Raw genomic sequence first — 18,335 nt, 5'->3', positions numbered from 1 at the left:
CATTGAAATTCAGCAGACTCCCATTACCACTCGGCTTGATTTACAGTTGGTCAGAACGACCTGGATAAATATTTATTATTAAGGTTTTTGTGTATCATAAAGATACTCAAACCGGGGTTAAATAGTTCAAGTTTATAATTCAATATCTTTAAAATAAAGTCTGTAATTTTGTCAGTCAACGACATAGGCTACCTTCTATCCTTTAAAAAAAAGTAGCATTATTTGTGTTCATTTTGGAGGAATTGGTCATTTTGTAGGTGTCACACTTTTCAAATGGTGGATTTCTCATTTTGGAGCAGAACTCTTCAAAGACTTCATGGTTTGTTTTTGTCTCTTCAGGTGCCAGATGGGTGGGGTTTGCCACATATACAACTGTGCCAAGTTTAGACAACGTCAGGGAAGTATTTGAAAAGATAATTCAGCATACTTTTCTGCGATTGACAAATTACCCGACACCATCTGAACTGTCCTGATGTGGTAAACTCCACCCATCTGATGCTACAGATAAATTAAACAAACATTAAGATTTCTTCACAACTACTGTGTGGGTCAGGTCTGTTTAACCTGTTCTGAGTAAGCTTCAACAGGAGTGCCTGTGTCTTATCAGTCAACCGCAATTCACTCCCAATTCACACATGTTTTGTACTTGCAACACCATCCAAGCCGAGCTTTAGCGTCTGTAGATATCATTTCCCTTTACTGTCTACCTTATGCTTTGAAACAATGGTAGAATAGAGTCTAAAGTCAAAGCACATTTTCATAAAGGAGGATGTTTTAGCTCTGTATATCCACCGGAGCTGTTTGTTTTTCAAGTTTAACGGCAACGAAAACAAAACGCCTTTCTGTCGTGTTGTGTTCCTGAGTGAATTTGGCCTTAAACGCTCCCACACAGAGTCCAGAGCAGCCCCAGTAAAACCAGCAGGACCGGTGGAGCAGAGCATCCCTGCAGTCCACAGGCTGAGTTGAAGATCTTGACGCGTCCTTCAACAGATGGATAGACCTTCTTCTTCTCTGTGATGTATTTAGCCACAACAGAAATGTCCAAATCCCCTAGAGAGAGGGAAAAAAATACCAAAAGAACTTAAGTGTTTGGTTCCAAAATCAAATCTTTACCATTTGAAAAAAGTGACACATACTCTTACAAAACAGATAGCAAAAAGTTATCTGTTTTTGGTTGACCAAATGCTGGTCACAAACTGGATCCTTCAGATTTTTAAAACATTTAATGATAAAATTCAGATTTCATAATCATAAAATCATAAACATCATATTTTGTGTCGAAAATGTTCCATACAAGCAAAACTACTACAACCTTTATAATTTGTAATTTGTAGAGCTGCAAAATAGAAACTGAATTTTGACCAAAATATTAGATGGAACCTTAAAATGACAAGATCACAATTTGAATTTTAAAGAAAGTTCACTTCCTGAACTGAAGGTAAACTGAACCCAACCTGCTAGACAGGTCTCAAGTTTCTCTGCTGAATCCATGCCTGATATATGAAGCATTTCTTAAACTTCCCATAGAGCAAAACTAACAAAACCAGCAGTCTTAAGACTCACCGCTGTCGTGTTTGAGCTTCTCCGCTTTGATCATGGAGTAACCGTCTCCTCCGTCCGCCAGGTAGGAAGGCAGCACCACCTTGTAAACCTTCTCGTCCTCAACGGGTTCGTAGTGAGGAACCCGGCAGTCCGTACAGAGGGTGCTGAGGCTCTTCAGCCGCTGCCACGGCTCCTTGGACATGTCAAACTCCACATGAAATCCTGTTGGAGGACATGGAAACATCGCAGCTTCAGCCCTGGTGAACAGCGTTTTATTAATGTCAAAGTAATGTCATTAGTTTGCTTAGTATCTCGTAGTAGTGACTTTCAAATAGTCTAAACTCTTGGAGTCACTGTATCGTATCACTTCCCACTCGTCTGGCATTCCCAAGCAGGTTTGGCATTATTTGGAGCCTGGTATCCTGAAATTTCGTGAAATGAGCAAGATGTCTTCAAATTCACATACCTGCTCTGTGCACGAAGAGTCAAGAAAATGTGTTTTCCCACTGCGAGAAGATTATGTGAGGGAGACACGACTAGAAACCTTTAACTCCTGACTGAAGTTTAAGTTTTTAGCAAAGGTTTTTTTAATTTAACCATGACCTAAACCTTACCCTAACCTTAACCAAAGTTGTTTTATTTGCTTAAACGTAACTGTTAGCTAATGTTTTAACATGATGAAAAGGAGAAAATGTGTCCAGTCCATGTTATTGTCACATAATCCTTTCATGGTGAAGGAATGTAATCATCACAAATTCTGTGTCCAAAATTGTTGTTTCAATTTTGTGCTCATGTCACGACATTTTGAGACTGTGTTTATTTTCCGACATTCTTTCACCCAAGTCTGCTCCCTATAAATGTGAGATGTTATATCCTAATGACAATATACAGGTGGAAATAGGTGTGAAATCCTGATACCGGACACTTGTAGGAATTCTCCGGTGTTCTGGCCGTATCTCTTCACCGAGTGTTCGAAAGCCTTCCTGAGCGTGGAGCCCTTCAGCTGCACCAGGTCGAAGGTTCCTCCGAAGGGCAAGACGGCGATCAGGTCCTCCATGGTGATCGAACCTGAACGACAAGTCAACCACAAGGTTTGCCACAAAGTGCTTTACAGAAACCCAAAGGACATACATTTGTGCTGGTTGGAGTTGAGTCAGACAAACATTGCAGAGCTGCTCTAGAGGCAGAAATAATGTCATTGGTTGAGTTAAACCTCAGTGGGCGGAGCCAAAGTTAGCTAATTGGCAAACTTGAATGGCAAAGTCTGGTCAAAATGTTAGTTAAAAAAAATAAAATTGACTTTTTTTTCATCCACTTATGTGGCATCATGATGTTGAAGGTCAGCAGCTAACTAACTAGCTTACCTAGATAGCTATAGGCTAGTATGGCTAGTTTGAACTTGGAAGGCCAGCTAGCTAACTAGCTAACCTAGGTAACTCTTCACAGGGCTTCAGTGTAATTTGGCTGCATCTGCTTCCAGAGCAGCTCTGTCTCTGAGAAATGTTTGTATAACTAAAACTACAACCTGTTAAATGTGTGCCTTTGACTGTGGTGTGAATGTGTATCTGTAACTGGGTGTAGCTGTGTGCGTGTGTGTGTGTGTGTGTGTGTGTGTGGGGTAGGGACTGTCCAACTCGACAGCTATGATAACCAACACGTCAAGTCAAATTGTATTCATAAAATGCTTTAAACAAACAGACTGATCATGAAGTGCTTTAGAGAAAACAAAGAACACGCTGGTCCTGCAGCTCTGTGTGTTGAGCAAGACACCAACACTGTCAAAGTTAGGGGATTGATTCCTGAAACTCTCATGGCACTCATGGTGCTCATGGTTTGAATGAAAGTGTCCAACAAATGGCAGATGTAAATACAGATAAATAATAAGAGATGATAAAACAAGGGATACTAAGAACAAAAGAGGACATGATAAACTGAAAAAAATGTGTGTGTGTGTGTGTGTGTGTGTGTGTACTTATCTTACTCTGTCTGTCTTCACCATAATCTAAAATTGGCCTGTTGTGGTTTGAAGTGTCAAACGGCTGTAATTGCTGCACAGCAACAGGTCATCTCACTATCTATAGATGCATACAGACCATCAATGTACTTGCACAGTCGAGCTAACAGACTGGTGAATCTACTATTCTCAGAAAGCCAAATTTAAGACTTTTTAAGACCTTTTCAGTGATCACTGGAATTAAATTTAAGTCCAATTAAACAACCATTGAATTGAAGAAATGAGAAGCTGGCACAAACAGCCAATTGAACAGCCAGTTGAACATCACTAATCAAAGCTCTAAAACTAATAAATGGGAAGAATGAGGAAAAGGAAATTAATTGCTTCTGAGCCTAATGACCATCTGGGTTCATTAAAGCAGATGTGAAAACAAAACAGCGAACTGGAAGAGCAAGTAATTGAATAAAACATGAGAAAATAAAAACGACACTACCACTGATCCCATTCACAGCTTTTGGTGAAACTACATAATTCATGACATTTGCCTTATTTTCTCTGCCAAAATTAAACTTAATTAAAAGCTAAAACCAGTTATAACATAGCGAAATAATAAGACCTAAAAGCTATATTTAAACATTTAGATAATTTAAGACTTTTTCAGACTCCATGGCACATGATTGGACGCCACTGATCTAAAGGACATGGTTTGGATGGGAATCTACAAGCAGTGGGGTCAAAGTGTGCAACACTAACACACTATGGGCGTTGGTGCCTTGCTGAAGGGAACTTCATCAGTAGTTGTTGAGAAAAAATACTTACTCAATCACTTTCTCAACCTAGATTTTTACTCTTTTTCTTCTGACTAGCCCTGCCTTTCTCTGTGTACCTACTGCTGTGTTATACCTTTACTTCCATAGAAGTAAAATCACCAACGCACCGTTCCTGCTCTGCTCGTCTATAGATGCGCGGATGCCGCCTCCATTCAAGAGGCAGGAGCTGACGTGGTTCCACTGCAGCTCATCGGCAAATTTGATGGTGTTCTGAACCTGAATGGTAGAGAGAGACAGCAGGATCTGGTCAGTTACACACAGTTTTTAATCTTCTACACACCAAACGTGACTTTAACTCACTCTCTGACCCTTTAAACAGTACTTTATCATAGGGCACTGCAATGCTAATGATCCATGAGAAGAGAGTAAAATACGCACCATGGCATCACAGATCAGATTTCCCAGGTTGCATTCGCGGAATCGGCACTCTTCGAACGTCCCGTTGAGGTAGACCAGAGTCGTCCCAACATACTGAGAGGAGTAGTTGGCCAGGCTCTTCTTCCATTCCTCCACTTCGGCAAGGATAGCTGGATCTAGAGAGAATCAGTCAATTTTAGAAAGACTTTAAGTAATAATCCACAACATTTTCATATAAATAAATGTCCGTTTTGACGCTCTCGCCAATTGATATCACACAACACTTTCAAGTAGATTCAACCTATATCCATTACATTTGCTGTTCTACACACCAGGTGTCTGGTAGCTGTTTCCCAGGAGAGTTTTAGTGTCCTTTTGTCTAAATGCAGTTTCAGATGTTTTTCCTACCCTGACAAGAATCAAATTCGGGAAACGGTGAGTACAGGTGCTTCTTTGGAACTGGATTGAAGCTTTCTATCGGCTTCAATCCAGAAATATCGGTTCAAACCCCACAACGGCCAACATGTGTCCATCATCAGCCATGTGTCCTGGCGAAATGTCCATTAGCAAGACACCGAATCCCAACCTGCTGCTTTCAGTGCAACTCACTCGCAATGCCTAAATGTGCCTAAATGGGGATAGAGGTAGTCTAGAAGTTAGAGAGGGCAGGCTTGTGACCAGAAGGTTGGCGGTTTAAAGCTCTGCACCATCTTGAAAAATCTGGGTGGGGAGAGCAAATTACAAATGTTCTTCCGTCCAAAAACAGCTGCCATTGTAGTGCGAAAGACTCAGAAAAACATTTCAGCCCATAAGAGAACGGAAAGGAAACAAATCAAGACAAAGAACAAAGAGGTAAATCAGCCAACAGAAATCAAATCACATCAAAAACAAAAAAAAATAAACAAAATGCACAATATGTGATGGAAATTACGTATTAAAACACTAAAACAGCACTGATGCCAATGAAGCTAAAAGATAAAGTGTCATTGCCCTTTTCGCTCCTCACCCTGTGGGACGGAGCTGTCCAGCAGGATGGGGTTGCCTGTTGACTTTAGCACGTTGCCAGCGTCGTCAAAGGTCACCTTGAGATAACCCAGATATTTTCCAAAGGCATAGGCCTGCACGACCGGAACGACCCGCCCGTCTGCCGACTTCACCATGAAGGGATAAGGTCCTGCAGGGACTTCAGAGGAGGGAGGCGAACCTGGCCGGAGAGAGTGGAAAGAGAGATGAGAGGTGAGAAATCAACCTGTGTTCAGAATACTTTTTGTAGTTGCTGTGGAAAAACAAACAGATCATGTAACCACAATTTGGGCGTTTCTCCCTGTGTTTCAGAAAGTCTCCGGCCTCAGACTGTAATGATTCACTCATTACTCAATTCCCTCCTTTATGTAAGCAGGAAATCTCATTTAGATCAATATCTCCTTTTCAAGAGAGGCCTGCTAACAACAATACAGTTATTAAAAAAAAGACGTACAAGTACAGTTCATTCACACATTGCCACACAGTAGACAAGCAGGTGGACCGCCTCCACACTTCACCACAATATGCTTTAGATGAAACTTATGTCCTATTTGTACAAGTATTATGTAGGGACCTCCTGTAATCAATGAATGACCCTCAAGCTCTGAGTTTTGTGAAACGCCTTCGCGTGGAATAATGAAATAAGCCAAAATCACTGGTGTCCCAGCATCCGTATGGAGTCCAGATTTTACAATTTGTCACTTTATGATTTAGCAAAAAGGTGACAGCAGAGTTTGCGCCAAAACCTTCCTCTATAGATTCCTCTACTGCCTCCATTTTTCATGATAGTGCGTCTAGAAGAAAAATAAATTGCGTCATAAATATACTGTACATCACGGCTGTAATTACTGCATTCAAATTTTTACTTATATATGGCAGATTTGCACAGTATTAAAATCACAAACAATCTCCACAATTAGTACAAATCACTGGACGTCCCAGGCAATATTACACCCAAGCGAATAGGGTTATTTTAGCAATTTTTCTTCTCAAATTGGATGGATGCAACCGTTCTCCAAGCATTGTTTTTGAGACGTTTACTCCTGTCGTCTTTCAAATCAAAGTTCTAGAAAGATGGGAACCTTTGAATGGCTGTTATCAGCTCCTCCATTTTGTGCTTGCCAGGCAGAACTATTGTTCACAGAACTAAATCACATCAGTAGGGAAACGAGTAAGCACAAAAGTCTGATTGGCTGTTGACGGACGATGACCGCGAAAAGTTCACCTGTGGGTTATTGAGCGTCCACACATCACCCGAGTTTCCCCGGTCGCTCAGCTCTACAGGACAGGAATGGACTTCCAGTGACTTGTTGATCGTGTTGCTCTCAGTGTGAACGCACGGTTAGTTTTTGCACATGGATTTCATCCAAGAACATTGTTTCAAAGAATGTTGTGTTCTTTGCTCTCTGATACACTTGGTTGCAATATGCACAGCACAAGGTCAAGGTGTCACTTTTTTCTTTTTTTTTATTTAGCACAAAAGAGTAATTCAAACAAAATATCCATAATGTATACCAACGAGAGCAAAAACACAAGTCATAAAAAAAAAAAACATGTGCAAGAAAGACCAAAGTGTCTTCCTTAATGAAACAAACATGTTAAATAAATGGGGGGGAAAGTAGAAGATAAGTAAAAGAATATGAAAAGAAACAGAAAAAGAAAAGGAAAACAAAAGCTAAGGAATAAAGTTGATTGCAAACTTTGTCTCCTCTGAAGTGAAGACTAAACCGAGTCACTTGAAGGGAGATCTTGAACACATCATTTAGTCTCAGCTTCAAGACAACAACTCACTTCCTCGCCAAAGAATGACTTGGCTCAGCCAGAACCCACAGCAAGACTCACAACTGTACAGCTGTCAACATTACCATTCATTCTGTTGATGACCAACACCGTGCCAAGTCCTTTGGATCTGTTGAGTCATCGGTGAGGTTTTGGTGGAAATATACGACATAGCTGGCAGTTTTGCAGCGTCTATGCACTTCTCACAGACTGCCACACTGCATGTGCTTTGTTTCGGAAAAAAAACGTCTTTATTTTCCCGGAGTTTTTATGGTGCTGAGGTCCAGACCAACAGCACGCTTCTTCAGCCCGGCCAGAAACTACTCCTTGCTGTTTATATTTAACACTGCAGCATTATTTATACCGTCCAACAGCGTGTTTACTCTGGGGCAAACGGCTAGTAAAACATGCGGTTCAAAGACTCAGTTTCCTCCCTTCCAAAAGCAAGGACACAGCTGAGCAAACTCAGTGGTTCGAGGAGGTTAGAGGATCAAGAACAAAATGCACTGACAAGATCCAGCAGCATGCAAAGAGTCTCATTCCAGTGAGATGTTTCTGACATTTTAAAACATGACACCTACTCTGATGAAAATTAACTCATGGATTAGATGATATAATCAAGTTCTACTTAATAAAAATACTGAGCAAAGAACATCAGATGACAATATTGTTCCCAAAGTGGACATATATTGTATATTTAGCAGAAACCCTTCAGTTCATTATTATTATTATTAGTAGTAGTAGTAGTAAGAGAGAGATAAACAGAGATAAAAGACCGACAAAGGATAGATCAATAAAACAGAAATACAGATGAGGTAAAACTACTAAAATAAAATAAGGTAAAATGAATATATCCAGCCATAGGGATAGAACAAATGGAATAAATAAACAGACAAACAATGCAACAGGGATGAAAATGAATGAAAGATTACAAAAGGTTTAACAATAAAATTTGAGTTTTTCAGGCAAGTCGTTCCAAAGCCTATGAGAGTCCAGACAGCAAACTTCTGGTCACCTTTAGTCTTTAGCCTGGACTCAGGAACAGTCAGGAACAGGTTCCTGCCTGAGGAGCTCAGGCTGCAACTAGGGGCCAGGCCATGTAAAGCCTTAAAAAGGAAATGAAATAAAAGCATCTATAATCCTCTCTGTATCACTGAAATTTAGGACGGATCTGCAGTAAACATGCAGACTTGAATGAGTGCTTTTACGTATATGAAGTGAAGGTAAAACAGCTTTGTTTACCTATTGTCCTACTGTCAAGCACCAAAACCACCTTTTTAAATAAAGTAAAACCTCGGTTGGAGCGTGTTGGACATGTATTTGGGGATAAAACATTTTCAATGTTCCTGAGATGGAAAAAGCAGTGACTGGACAAGCTTTTCGGTATGTTGCTTGAAATTAGGATTATTCACCTCCATACTTGTATAGAGCAGTGTAGTAGTAGTGCCAGTAGTATTATTCACCTCCATATCTAAAGAAATGTAGTAGCCTCCATACCTGTATAGTAGGGATGGGACGATATATCGAAATTCAATATATTGCAATACAAAAATGTGACAATACGTATTGTGGGGCAGAAAAAATAATGGTAACATCAGCTCCATGTTATTCTGCTGTAGTAATCACTAATGAGATGCTTGACCATCACAGTTTCACAAGCTCTCCATCCAAATTATATTATTGTCACTTTGTAATGACATTTTTAAATTGTTGTTTACATTCCAGCAGCCAATGGCATCGCTACAAAGATTTGTGTCTGAGAAATAAACAGAATTCTGCACAGTCAGACTTTGTTGTCACTGAACTTTTATTTATTACATCGAACCGTGGTTGTATTGAATCCTGAACCACATATCGTGTATCAACTTGTATCGTGAGATAAGCAGATCGTCCCATCCCGAGGAATCTAGTAGTAGCACCAGTAGTATTATTCCCCTCCCTACCTGTATAGAGGAACGTGTTGGTGTGTCCTCCGATCACGACGTCGACCCCCCGGACCCTCCTGGCGATCTCCTGGTCCATGGTGAAGCCGGAGTGACCGAGGGCGACGATCTTATTGACGCCCAGCGTGAGCAGTTTGTCCACCTGCAGCTGCACGGCCCCCACCTCGTCCTCGAACCGCAGCTTTGGTCCTGCAAAACACCAAACGGGTTAGAGGGATTTTTTTTTCAATACTGACAAATACTGATGTCTGAACTTGGAATTAACAGCCGGGTTACAATTTACAATTTCACATTTGGCAGACGCTTTTATCCAAAGCGACTTACACATGAGATTTTCATACAACACAAGCAAGGTTCTAGTTAGGAGAGAACAACGAGAGTAAGTGCTATAAAGCTAAGTTCTGGTCCAAGAGGACATAGGTGCTACAAGGCAGTGCTATGAGGCTAATTTTTATTTTATTTTATTTTTTTGGTTTGGTTACCCCGGCCATTAGGTGAGAAGGTATTCACTAAAGAGCTGGGTCTTTAGCCTTTTCTTAAGGATTGAGAGGGACTCTGCGGATCGAACGGAGTTTGGTAACTCGTTCCACCACCGGGGAACCACAGAAGAAGAAGAGTCTGGCTAGAGACTTAGGGCCTTGTTGTGGTGGCAGCATCAGGCGCCGCTCCTTGGCAGAGCGTAGTGAGCGGGAGGGAGCGTAGACCTGAATGAGGGAGTTCAGGTTCAGGTCGGAGCCGTTTTGGTTATTGTTTTGTAGGCGAGCATCAAGGACTTGAACTTGATGCGGGCAGCAACTGGGAGCCAGTGGAGGGAGATGAACAGCAGAGTGGCATGTGCTCTGTTGGGCCGGCTGAAGACCAGACACGCCGCCGCGTTCTGGATCATCTGCAGAGGTTTGAGCTACATGCCGGGAGCCCTGCCAGGAAGGAGTTGCAGTAGTCAAGGCGTGACATTACAAGCGCCTGTACCAGGAGTTGTGCTGCATGTTCAGACAGGTAGGGTCTGATCTTCCTGATATTGTACAGAGCAAATCGGCATGACCGAGCAACAGAAGCCACATGCTCCTTGAAGGTTAGTTGGTCATCAATCATGACACCCAAGTTTCTGGCAGACTTTGTGGGCATGAGCTGAGTTAGGGTTAGGAGTTGATTCGAGTTGGATACTGATCTGTTGTTGTACAGAGGGACTGGCTGGGATGACAAGGAGCTCAGTCTTTGACAAGTTAAGCTGAAGGTGGCGTTCCTTCATCCAAGCCGAGATATCGGCGAGGCATGCCGATATCCGCGCCGAGACTGTGGGGTCGTCTGGCGGGAACGATAGGAGGAGCTGGGTATCGTCAGCATATGAATGGTAGTGAGGTGGTGTATATTGAAAAGAGAAGGGGTCCAAGCACTGACCCTTGAGGTTCCCCTGTGGACAAGCAGTGGGATTTAGACACTTCCCCTCTCCAAGACACTCTGAAGGATCTCCCTGAGAGGTAGGACTCAAACCAGCAGAGAGCAGATCCTGAGAAGCCGAGCTCGGCGAGTGTGGAGAGGAGGATTTGGTGGTTAACCGTGTCAAAGGCGGCCGATAGGTCAAGTAGCAGTAGGACAGAGGACTGACCGGCAGCTCTAGCTGATCGCAGTGTTTCCACTACAGACAAGAGCGCGGTCTCGGTAGAGTGTCCGCGTTTGAAGCCAGACTGGTTAGGACCATACAGGCGGTTCTCAGAAAGGAATTCAGAGACTTGATTAAAGACCGCACGCTCAAGGGTTTCCATCCGAGTATTTTTATGCGAATTATGACGCATCGAATTAGAAAAGATGAATGGAAATGTCAGATTTCTCTAAAATGTCTTCAGTTTTGTAAAGACGTTTTTAAGTTTTTAAACGTTATTTCTCAATAAACAAATTAAATAATAATAATAATCATTTGTAATGCACTTTTTATTACAATTAAATATCAGAAGTGCTACAGAATAAATAAATGCACAAAAACAGGTAAAACAAACCAACAACAACAAAGATCCATTAAAAGCAACACAAAGGAAAGGCCTGGATAAAATGGAAAGTTGTTTGACAAACACATGAAAACAAAGAAATAGAAACTTTACGGAGTTATGAAACTATGCAATAAATAGAGAGGTTTGCTGAATAAACTCTGATGTAGGCTTGGCATAACCATCCCAACACATTGTTCTCTTTGCACAACAGTCGAAAAGTTGCTTTGGACTTTCTGGAATGTTGTCGGTGATGTGTTTCTGTATCTTAGGTGAAAGTTCAAACTGACGACTGAAGACTGACCTGTTGCCACACCCTCTTCACACCTGTTCACCTGTTCCCATTAAAGGTCCATATTCTGCACTCTCCAGTGTTTTATTTTGTGTCTTGAGGTCCATTCGAAGCTGTGTGTGTGGTGTCATGAACCAAAAACACTCTCAATCCATTTCTCCACGTTCATTTTCCAGCATCTCTCTGAGCCTTACCAAGAACAGGCTGTTTCTGTCGCTGTGTCTTTAAGGCTCATTAATATTTACGACCCCTCTGTTCTGATTGGCTAACCGGCGGCTACAGGTAGGGAAAACTCTCAGGTTAATAAACAATGACAACCGCTCAACCGCTTTGAAAAAAACACTTTGTTCGTCTATTATTTCTTACAGAAATGATAATGAGCGAACCTTTGTGACGCCACAAAGTTACAGAAGTCCAAACGGCTCGTTTAGAGGCTCGCTTTTCTAATATGGATTGTGTGGATTTAGTTGGCGACCGTGCGTTTTGATACTTTCACCATGTTTAGATAGACCATCCAACTCCTTTATCATCACAGAGGCAAGGGGAGTCCTGCTTTACACCATATGGGACCTTTAACGTACTTCTCATAACCAATGGGAAGCCTCTCATGTTTTTTGTACGGATGCTTAGCCAAACCATTAGCTCCTACAGATCCCTAGAACCCTATTCCTGGGTATTAATTTGGACGATATTAAAATGCAAGCCTCTCTCCATGGAGGGAGCAAGGAGAAACTTGCTCGCATCCAAGATATTGCAAAATCCTCCTACGGTTATTCCTACTGTATGCACCTTTATTATATTTTGCATGGATTATCTTAAATTCAAACCGCCCTATATTCACAGCATGGTGGAGGGCGTTAAGTTTCTTGCTGGATGCATTGATTCACTTGTTATTCTCTAATCCAGCCATTAAATTGCTGCTCAAAGGCATTAAAAAGTGTGTTTCTCTGACTCTGATAATTATGCTCTGCAAGCTGATGACTCTTAAGAAAAGGCTGCTTTTCTCCTCTCTCTCCTTTTTTCTCCTTGTACTTTTGCACTTTGGTGAGTTTACAACAAATTTCTCTCATTTTACCCCCTCCTTTGATCTTGGTTTTTCCGATTTGAGATTGCCTGCATCAATTTTCCTTTTTGCTCCAATGATTCTCTGTTAAAATATCTCTCTTAGATCAGCTAATCACCATAATTCTCCTCTCTTCCTCTCTTAACTGATTGTGGGTAAATTCCTTCTTTCCCTTTGAAGATGTCTTTGCTTGACGGGGTCGATGCCAAAAATGTTTCTAATTTTGTGTGACCAAGTCAACTTTGTTTCACTCCCAAATCAGTCTCAAGTCTTGAGGCACAAGTCCAAGTCAAGTCCATGTCATTAATGTCAAGTCTCAAGTCTAAATGTAGAACAGCAAGTCAAGTCAGAACAAAGAGTCCAGTATCAATTTAATATCTTAAAGAAAACTAAATATCTAGGACTTTTCAATGCAATATGGTTTTAATAGGATAAAAACTTGGTAAGAGCATCATGAGTCTGATTTCTATAATCAGTTTCAACTTCAACAAATTCAATCATTCCATACAAATTCAGAAAACAGAATTTAAATTCAGTCGTCTGCTGGAACAAATCTCATCACTTTCAATCTAAGTCATTTACACAAACACAAGATCTCAAGTCAAGACTTTAGAAACCTTTTCAAGTCATCAGAGTACAAGTCAGAGTCGAGTCCCAAGTCACCAGAACCCAAGTCAAGTCAAGTCTCAAGTCTTCTCTTCATGCATCAAGTCAAGTCTCAAGCTATTAAAATTGTGGCTCGAGTCCAAGACATGTGACTCGAGTCTGACTTGAATTCATTCATTCTAATGATTTACGTCTCCTGGTTGAACTACTTTCAGGAAGCCAATTTATTCACTTCAACCTAATTTGCATTTCAAAGGTTTGCTTAAAATTAGCTTGACAGTTTGGTGGAAAAACAGCCTTTTCTATAAAGCTGTAAGCCATGAAAGGGAGAAAGAGTAAATCAGATCATATGTTGTAATATTCATAATCTGGAGGCCTTTAGATTAGACAAGCATGACAAGACATGAGAAAGACAGAGAGAGAGAAAGAGATAGATAGAGAAAGAGAGAGAGAGAGAGAGAACACATAAGGCAGACAGAAAGAAAGCCCATTCAGTTTCACTTACCAGGTTGCGACAGCGCAGGAGTCTCCTGTGACGTGTATCCCACCACTCCCACTCTCTCGCTGCCCACATTCAATATCTTATACGGTGAATAATATTTTCCGAACGTCGGGGCCAGAGTGTTGTCCGGCTTGATGTTGGCGCTGAGCACGGAGCATCTGATCTCCTGCAGGAACGGCTTGATGAGGCCGTCCACGCCGTTGTCAAACTCGTGATTCCCCAACGCCTGAAACACACAGACAGAGACGAAGAACTGACTGACTGAGATATCCACCATCTGATGAAAGGGGGGGACACATGCTTTGAATTCAAAAATATCAAATACCATTCAAAGGATCGGAGGTAGCTCAAGTCCTTGGTTAACAAAATAACACATTTATATACAGAATGGATCCTCCAGATTTTGAAGATACTGCATGATAAAACTTCAGATAATGATTTACTTTCCAAAATGGGTTTCTACCTTTTTTTTTTTTGCAAAAACAGCTCTGTCTTTGTTGGATGGAAAGATACAAACACACTGGCATTTTGACAAGTCATCTACCATTTATGAGACAATAAAAAAACAAGTTTTAGTCAATAGACCTTCCTTCCTCTTTTTGGGGTTGGCTTAAATTTCCATCATCTGATAGAAGTGTGCTTACTTTTTCCCAGTATGAGGCACCAAAGAAAACTTTTTGCTTTCCACATAACTGAGTGACTAACCCTGACTCAATATCATGTTTGCTGATAGTTGCTGGGTAATCATGTTATTATTATTTTTTCAGACCTGCATGGGAACACTGTCAAAACTTGCCAAGCTTATCATCCTGATTTTAATTCAACACAACAAAAACCTTGTTCTGATCATTTTATCTGAACTCTGCAGTGTTTCCTCCTTCAGTTCAGTCGGTTTGTCCAGGTGAGAACGATGACCTTTGAACTCTGGTGGCACAGAGAGTCTCAGTCTTCTAACAAGAGAACTGCGGTGCGGTTCAGGAAACCACCCATGTAACACAAGGGATTATGGGTAGAAGGAGACGGATGCGGTTCCTCATGCTTGTAAAGCCTAGCATGAGAACAAAATGAAGTCTGGACTTGATGCTCATATTCAGCTGTTTCTGCATGTGTTCTTACCTGGTGTGAACACCACAGAAGAAGAGCCAGACAAGTCCACCATGCTGAGATAAAGTTATACAGCTCAGGTTTGTTAGTGTGTCAAGTCACATTTTTCACATGGTGATAAGTCATTTTGTGGTAAAACTCTTCAACAGATAACAACACGGCATTCAGTCTCAATTATTCCATTCAAGATTGGAAATCCAAAACCGTTTCCCTAAAAAAAAAATGTCCCAGAGGGCAAATCAATGAGCTGATCCATTATCCATTTCCCTCTGACTCACTCCTATTAGACTAATTAAAACCAACTGAGGCCTTGAGACCCAAGACTATAAATTACATGTCATTGGCTATTGGATTGATTCATCCACATTTAACACTAAAACCTCTTTTTTTTCTTCAACAGGTTTGGTAATGTTTGATTTCTCTAAGGCAAAAGTATGAACTCAAACCCTCATATAGATTTCTTAATAAAAAAACCCCCAATATAATTTTCCTTTAATATTACTATAGAGACATACAGTGTGTCTGCAGTAGTCAAAAGTGAGTTTATAGTTATCTTATTGTACCTTACTGTATGTTCTAATCTCCTATGGTATCACTATAATATTTCTATAAAGCTCCTAAAAAGACTTATGGATCCGCTGTAATATTTGTACAGTATCCTCCTAAGATTTATTACAGGGTTACTTTACTTCTTTTTCGTGTTAGAGCAAAAGGTTGGACAACAAGTGAACAAACTTATATCCAAAGATATAAAGAACATTATATTTCCCTCTTACCGTCTTAATCCTTTGTGTACCTTCATGACAAAGAACTATAGCACTCTTATAATCATCTCAGAGAGATATTATACAAATATCACAACAAAATGTTGAAGTATCATAGGAATGTGATAGTGATAAAAAATACTATAAAGCACAATAAGGCCAGTATAAATTGTGTACCACAGACACACTATAGGCTCCTGTAGAAATATTATAGTGATACTATAGGAATTAAAAATACCATAAAGTACAAAAAGCTCAGTATAAACTCATTATTGAGTATCAGCAACACACTATAAGTCATTATAGGAATATTATAGTGATACTATAGGAAATAAAATACCATAAAGTACAATAATGTCACACTATAAACTCACTACTGAGTATCAGAGACACACTATAGGGAACACTGTAGTGATTTTCCATTAGGGTAGTGAAGTTGCAATAAGCAGCAATGACTATTTCTACCATTCTCTGCTGTTTTAAACAGGAATAAACTAACAGCTGATCCATAAATCATGGGGACTGCGCTGCTGGTAAACAAACGCTACTTACCACAAATTAAAGAGCAATTTAACTTCAACTTTAAACTTTATTGTCCAGAGGGAAGTCTGGTTCGCAGCCCGGGTTTAAAATCCTCATGAGAACATAAAACAACATGTAGGCTAGTAAAGACATCAGACACTGAAACCAACAAATAACTCAAAACCACAAATCGTCACTCCTGCCATGCTGAAGCGTTAGAAGCATATGATTAAGTCCCAATCCAATTACAGCTGATTTCGGCCTCTTACCATGGCATCATAATCCAGTTTATTCATAAAATGCGCGGCCTCGGCGCCCTTGTACAGATTAAACCACACGGTTCCCTGGAACTGGTCCCCGGCGTCCAGCAGCAGCACGTTCCGCTCCGCGCTCCGGATCTGCTTGATCTTCGCGGCCCGCCTCGCCACGCCGGCGAAGCAGTCGCCCTTGGTGCATTTCCCGGAGTGCTTGTTGGTCTCCTCCACCCGGGCGTGCACGTCGTTGGTGTGCAGCAGGACCAGGTCCCAGGCCGCCGCGCGGAGGATGGAGAAGTCCAGCAGGACGCAGAGGCAGAGGAGGCAGAGCCGCGGCAGGACGCTCCGGCCCGGGCGCAGCGCTCCCATCTCCCCACGGTGCGCACAACACTGGAGCTGGAAACCTCAGAGACGGAGGCTGCTGGAGGAGGTGATGAGCTGCTTCTCCTTACATGACCCGCCGGGATCCGTTCCTTTTCCTTCTCTCTTCCCTTTTTAAAAAAAAATCATTTTTATGTCTTCTCTAGGATCCAGAATGGCACTATTTTACTAAAACTACATGCTGGAAGCTGTGCGTATGAAGGATGACGCACACTCTCATCGCCACTGTAGAAAAGGAGAGTCTGTGTGTGAAAGAGACAGAGAGAGAGAGAGAGAGAGAGAGAGAGAGAGAGGCGCCTCTGAAAGTGTGGAGGAGTAAACCAGAGATGGATGGCTGGTTGAGGTATTTTCCTCACATGCCCCTTTCTTGTGTTTACTCCCCTTTATTTATGTCTTTTTCCACATTTACAATGACACCATTCTACTCAAAGTACACGCTGGAGGCGCGTGTACAGAGGATTTCGACGCACAGAGAAAGAGAGGGAGAGAGAGAGGGAAGGAGGGAGAGAGAGAGAGAGAGAGAGAGAGAGAGAGAGGGGCAGTTTAAACATGGAAATGCCTGAAAATCTGGAGGTGGAACCAGAAATAGCTGTTGTGTTTTCCTTTCTTTGCCCTTTTCCCTTTCTTCTCTTTTTGTGCCTTTATAGCAACATTATTCTAATAAAAACGACAAAATTAAAATGCCATCTTATTCTGAAGACTGTGTATGGAGAGGGAGAGAGAGAGAGAGAGAGAGAGAGAGAGAGAGAGAGAGAGCAGTCTGGAGACAGGAGCAGAAATAGCTGCTGAGTTATGACCACATCACCACAGAGATGGTGTATGTATATTACTAATTCTTACAAAGAAACCCAGATGCAACACACACACACACACACACACACTATGGTTGCTGTTCTTTACTTCCATGCCAATGAAGCAGGTTGAAATGACATTGAAAGAGAGAGAAATGAAGTGAAATTGAGACGAAGAGGGAGAAAGAAAACAGCTTCTCAGCTCCATCAGACACAGAAAAGATGAAAACTGTATCAGGAGAGGAACGCCACACAGCTGACATAGTTGCAAAGTTTGTATATCAGAGTCACAAACTCCCTGAACATGAACTGAATCTGTGTGTTATTATGTCTTGGTATATTGTTTTATCACAGTATATATTGTATTTAGTACATGCATGTGATGTATGTGTGTATATCTGATATCCATGCTTGACATCATGAGTGTTTTGGCAACACAACACACTTGTCATGCTAATGAAGCCGTTCTGACTGGCAGACAAAGAGAGAAAGTATGGTGGAGTGTGAACCCAACACACACACACACACACACACACTCATTCATTCATTCCAATAAAGCGTGCTGAATTTTACTGAGAAAGAAAGAAAGAAAGACAGAAAGAAGAGAGAGATAGCAGGAGAAAGAGACAGAAAGTAAGAAAGGGAG

General features: G+C 41.3%; 1 protein-coding gene and 1 long non-coding RNA gene across 3 annotated transcripts; one reads left to right on the top strand and one right to left on the bottom strand.

The window, feature by feature from the left end:
• Positions 1-280: 280 nt before the first annotated feature.
• LOC139653886 (snake venom 5'-nucleotidase-like) lies at positions 281-17,017 on the bottom strand. Of its 2 annotated transcripts, XM_071530894.1 has the most exons (9): positions 16,533-17,017; positions 13,877-14,099; positions 9,429-9,617; positions 5,690-5,887; positions 4,705-4,859; positions 4,434-4,542; positions 2,461-2,610; positions 1,564-1,764; positions 281-1,050 (listed from the first exon to the last, which is right to left on the bottom strand). In XM_071530894.1, the coding sequence occupies exons 1-9, from the start codon at positions 16,884-16,886 to the stop codon at positions 875-877; spliced, it is 1,755 nt and encodes a 584-aa protein (XP_071386995.1). In that variant the 5' UTR covers positions 16,887-17,017; the 3' UTR covers positions 281-874. The 2 variants fall into 2 exon arrangements, with proteins under 2 accessions (XP_071386995.1, XP_071386996.1); XM_071530895.1 differs by lacking the exon at positions 2,461-2,610.
• Positions 2,586-5,912, top strand: LOC139653887 (uncharacterized). The gene is made up of 3 exons (XR_011696010.1): positions 2,586-2,633; positions 4,458-4,572; positions 5,794-5,912. It is a non-coding gene; the product is annotated as an uncharacterized lncRNA (long non-coding RNA).
• Positions 17,018-18,335: the final 1,318 nt, after the last annotated feature.

Source organism: Centroberyx affinis, unplaced genomic scaffold (genome assembly GCF_046629955.1).
Source record: "Centroberyx affinis isolate AG114_WGS23_722 - 3 ecotype Tasmania unplaced genomic scaffold, CSIRO-AGI_Caff_v1 ptg001997l_1, whole genome shotgun sequence".
In the NCBI taxonomy this organism is placed as follows: Eukaryota; Metazoa; Chordata; class Actinopteri; order Beryciformes; family Berycidae; genus Centroberyx; species Centroberyx affinis.
The sequence above is the reverse complement of the archived record's forward strand: the minus strand, read 5'-3'. Positions and strand labels throughout refer to the sequence as shown.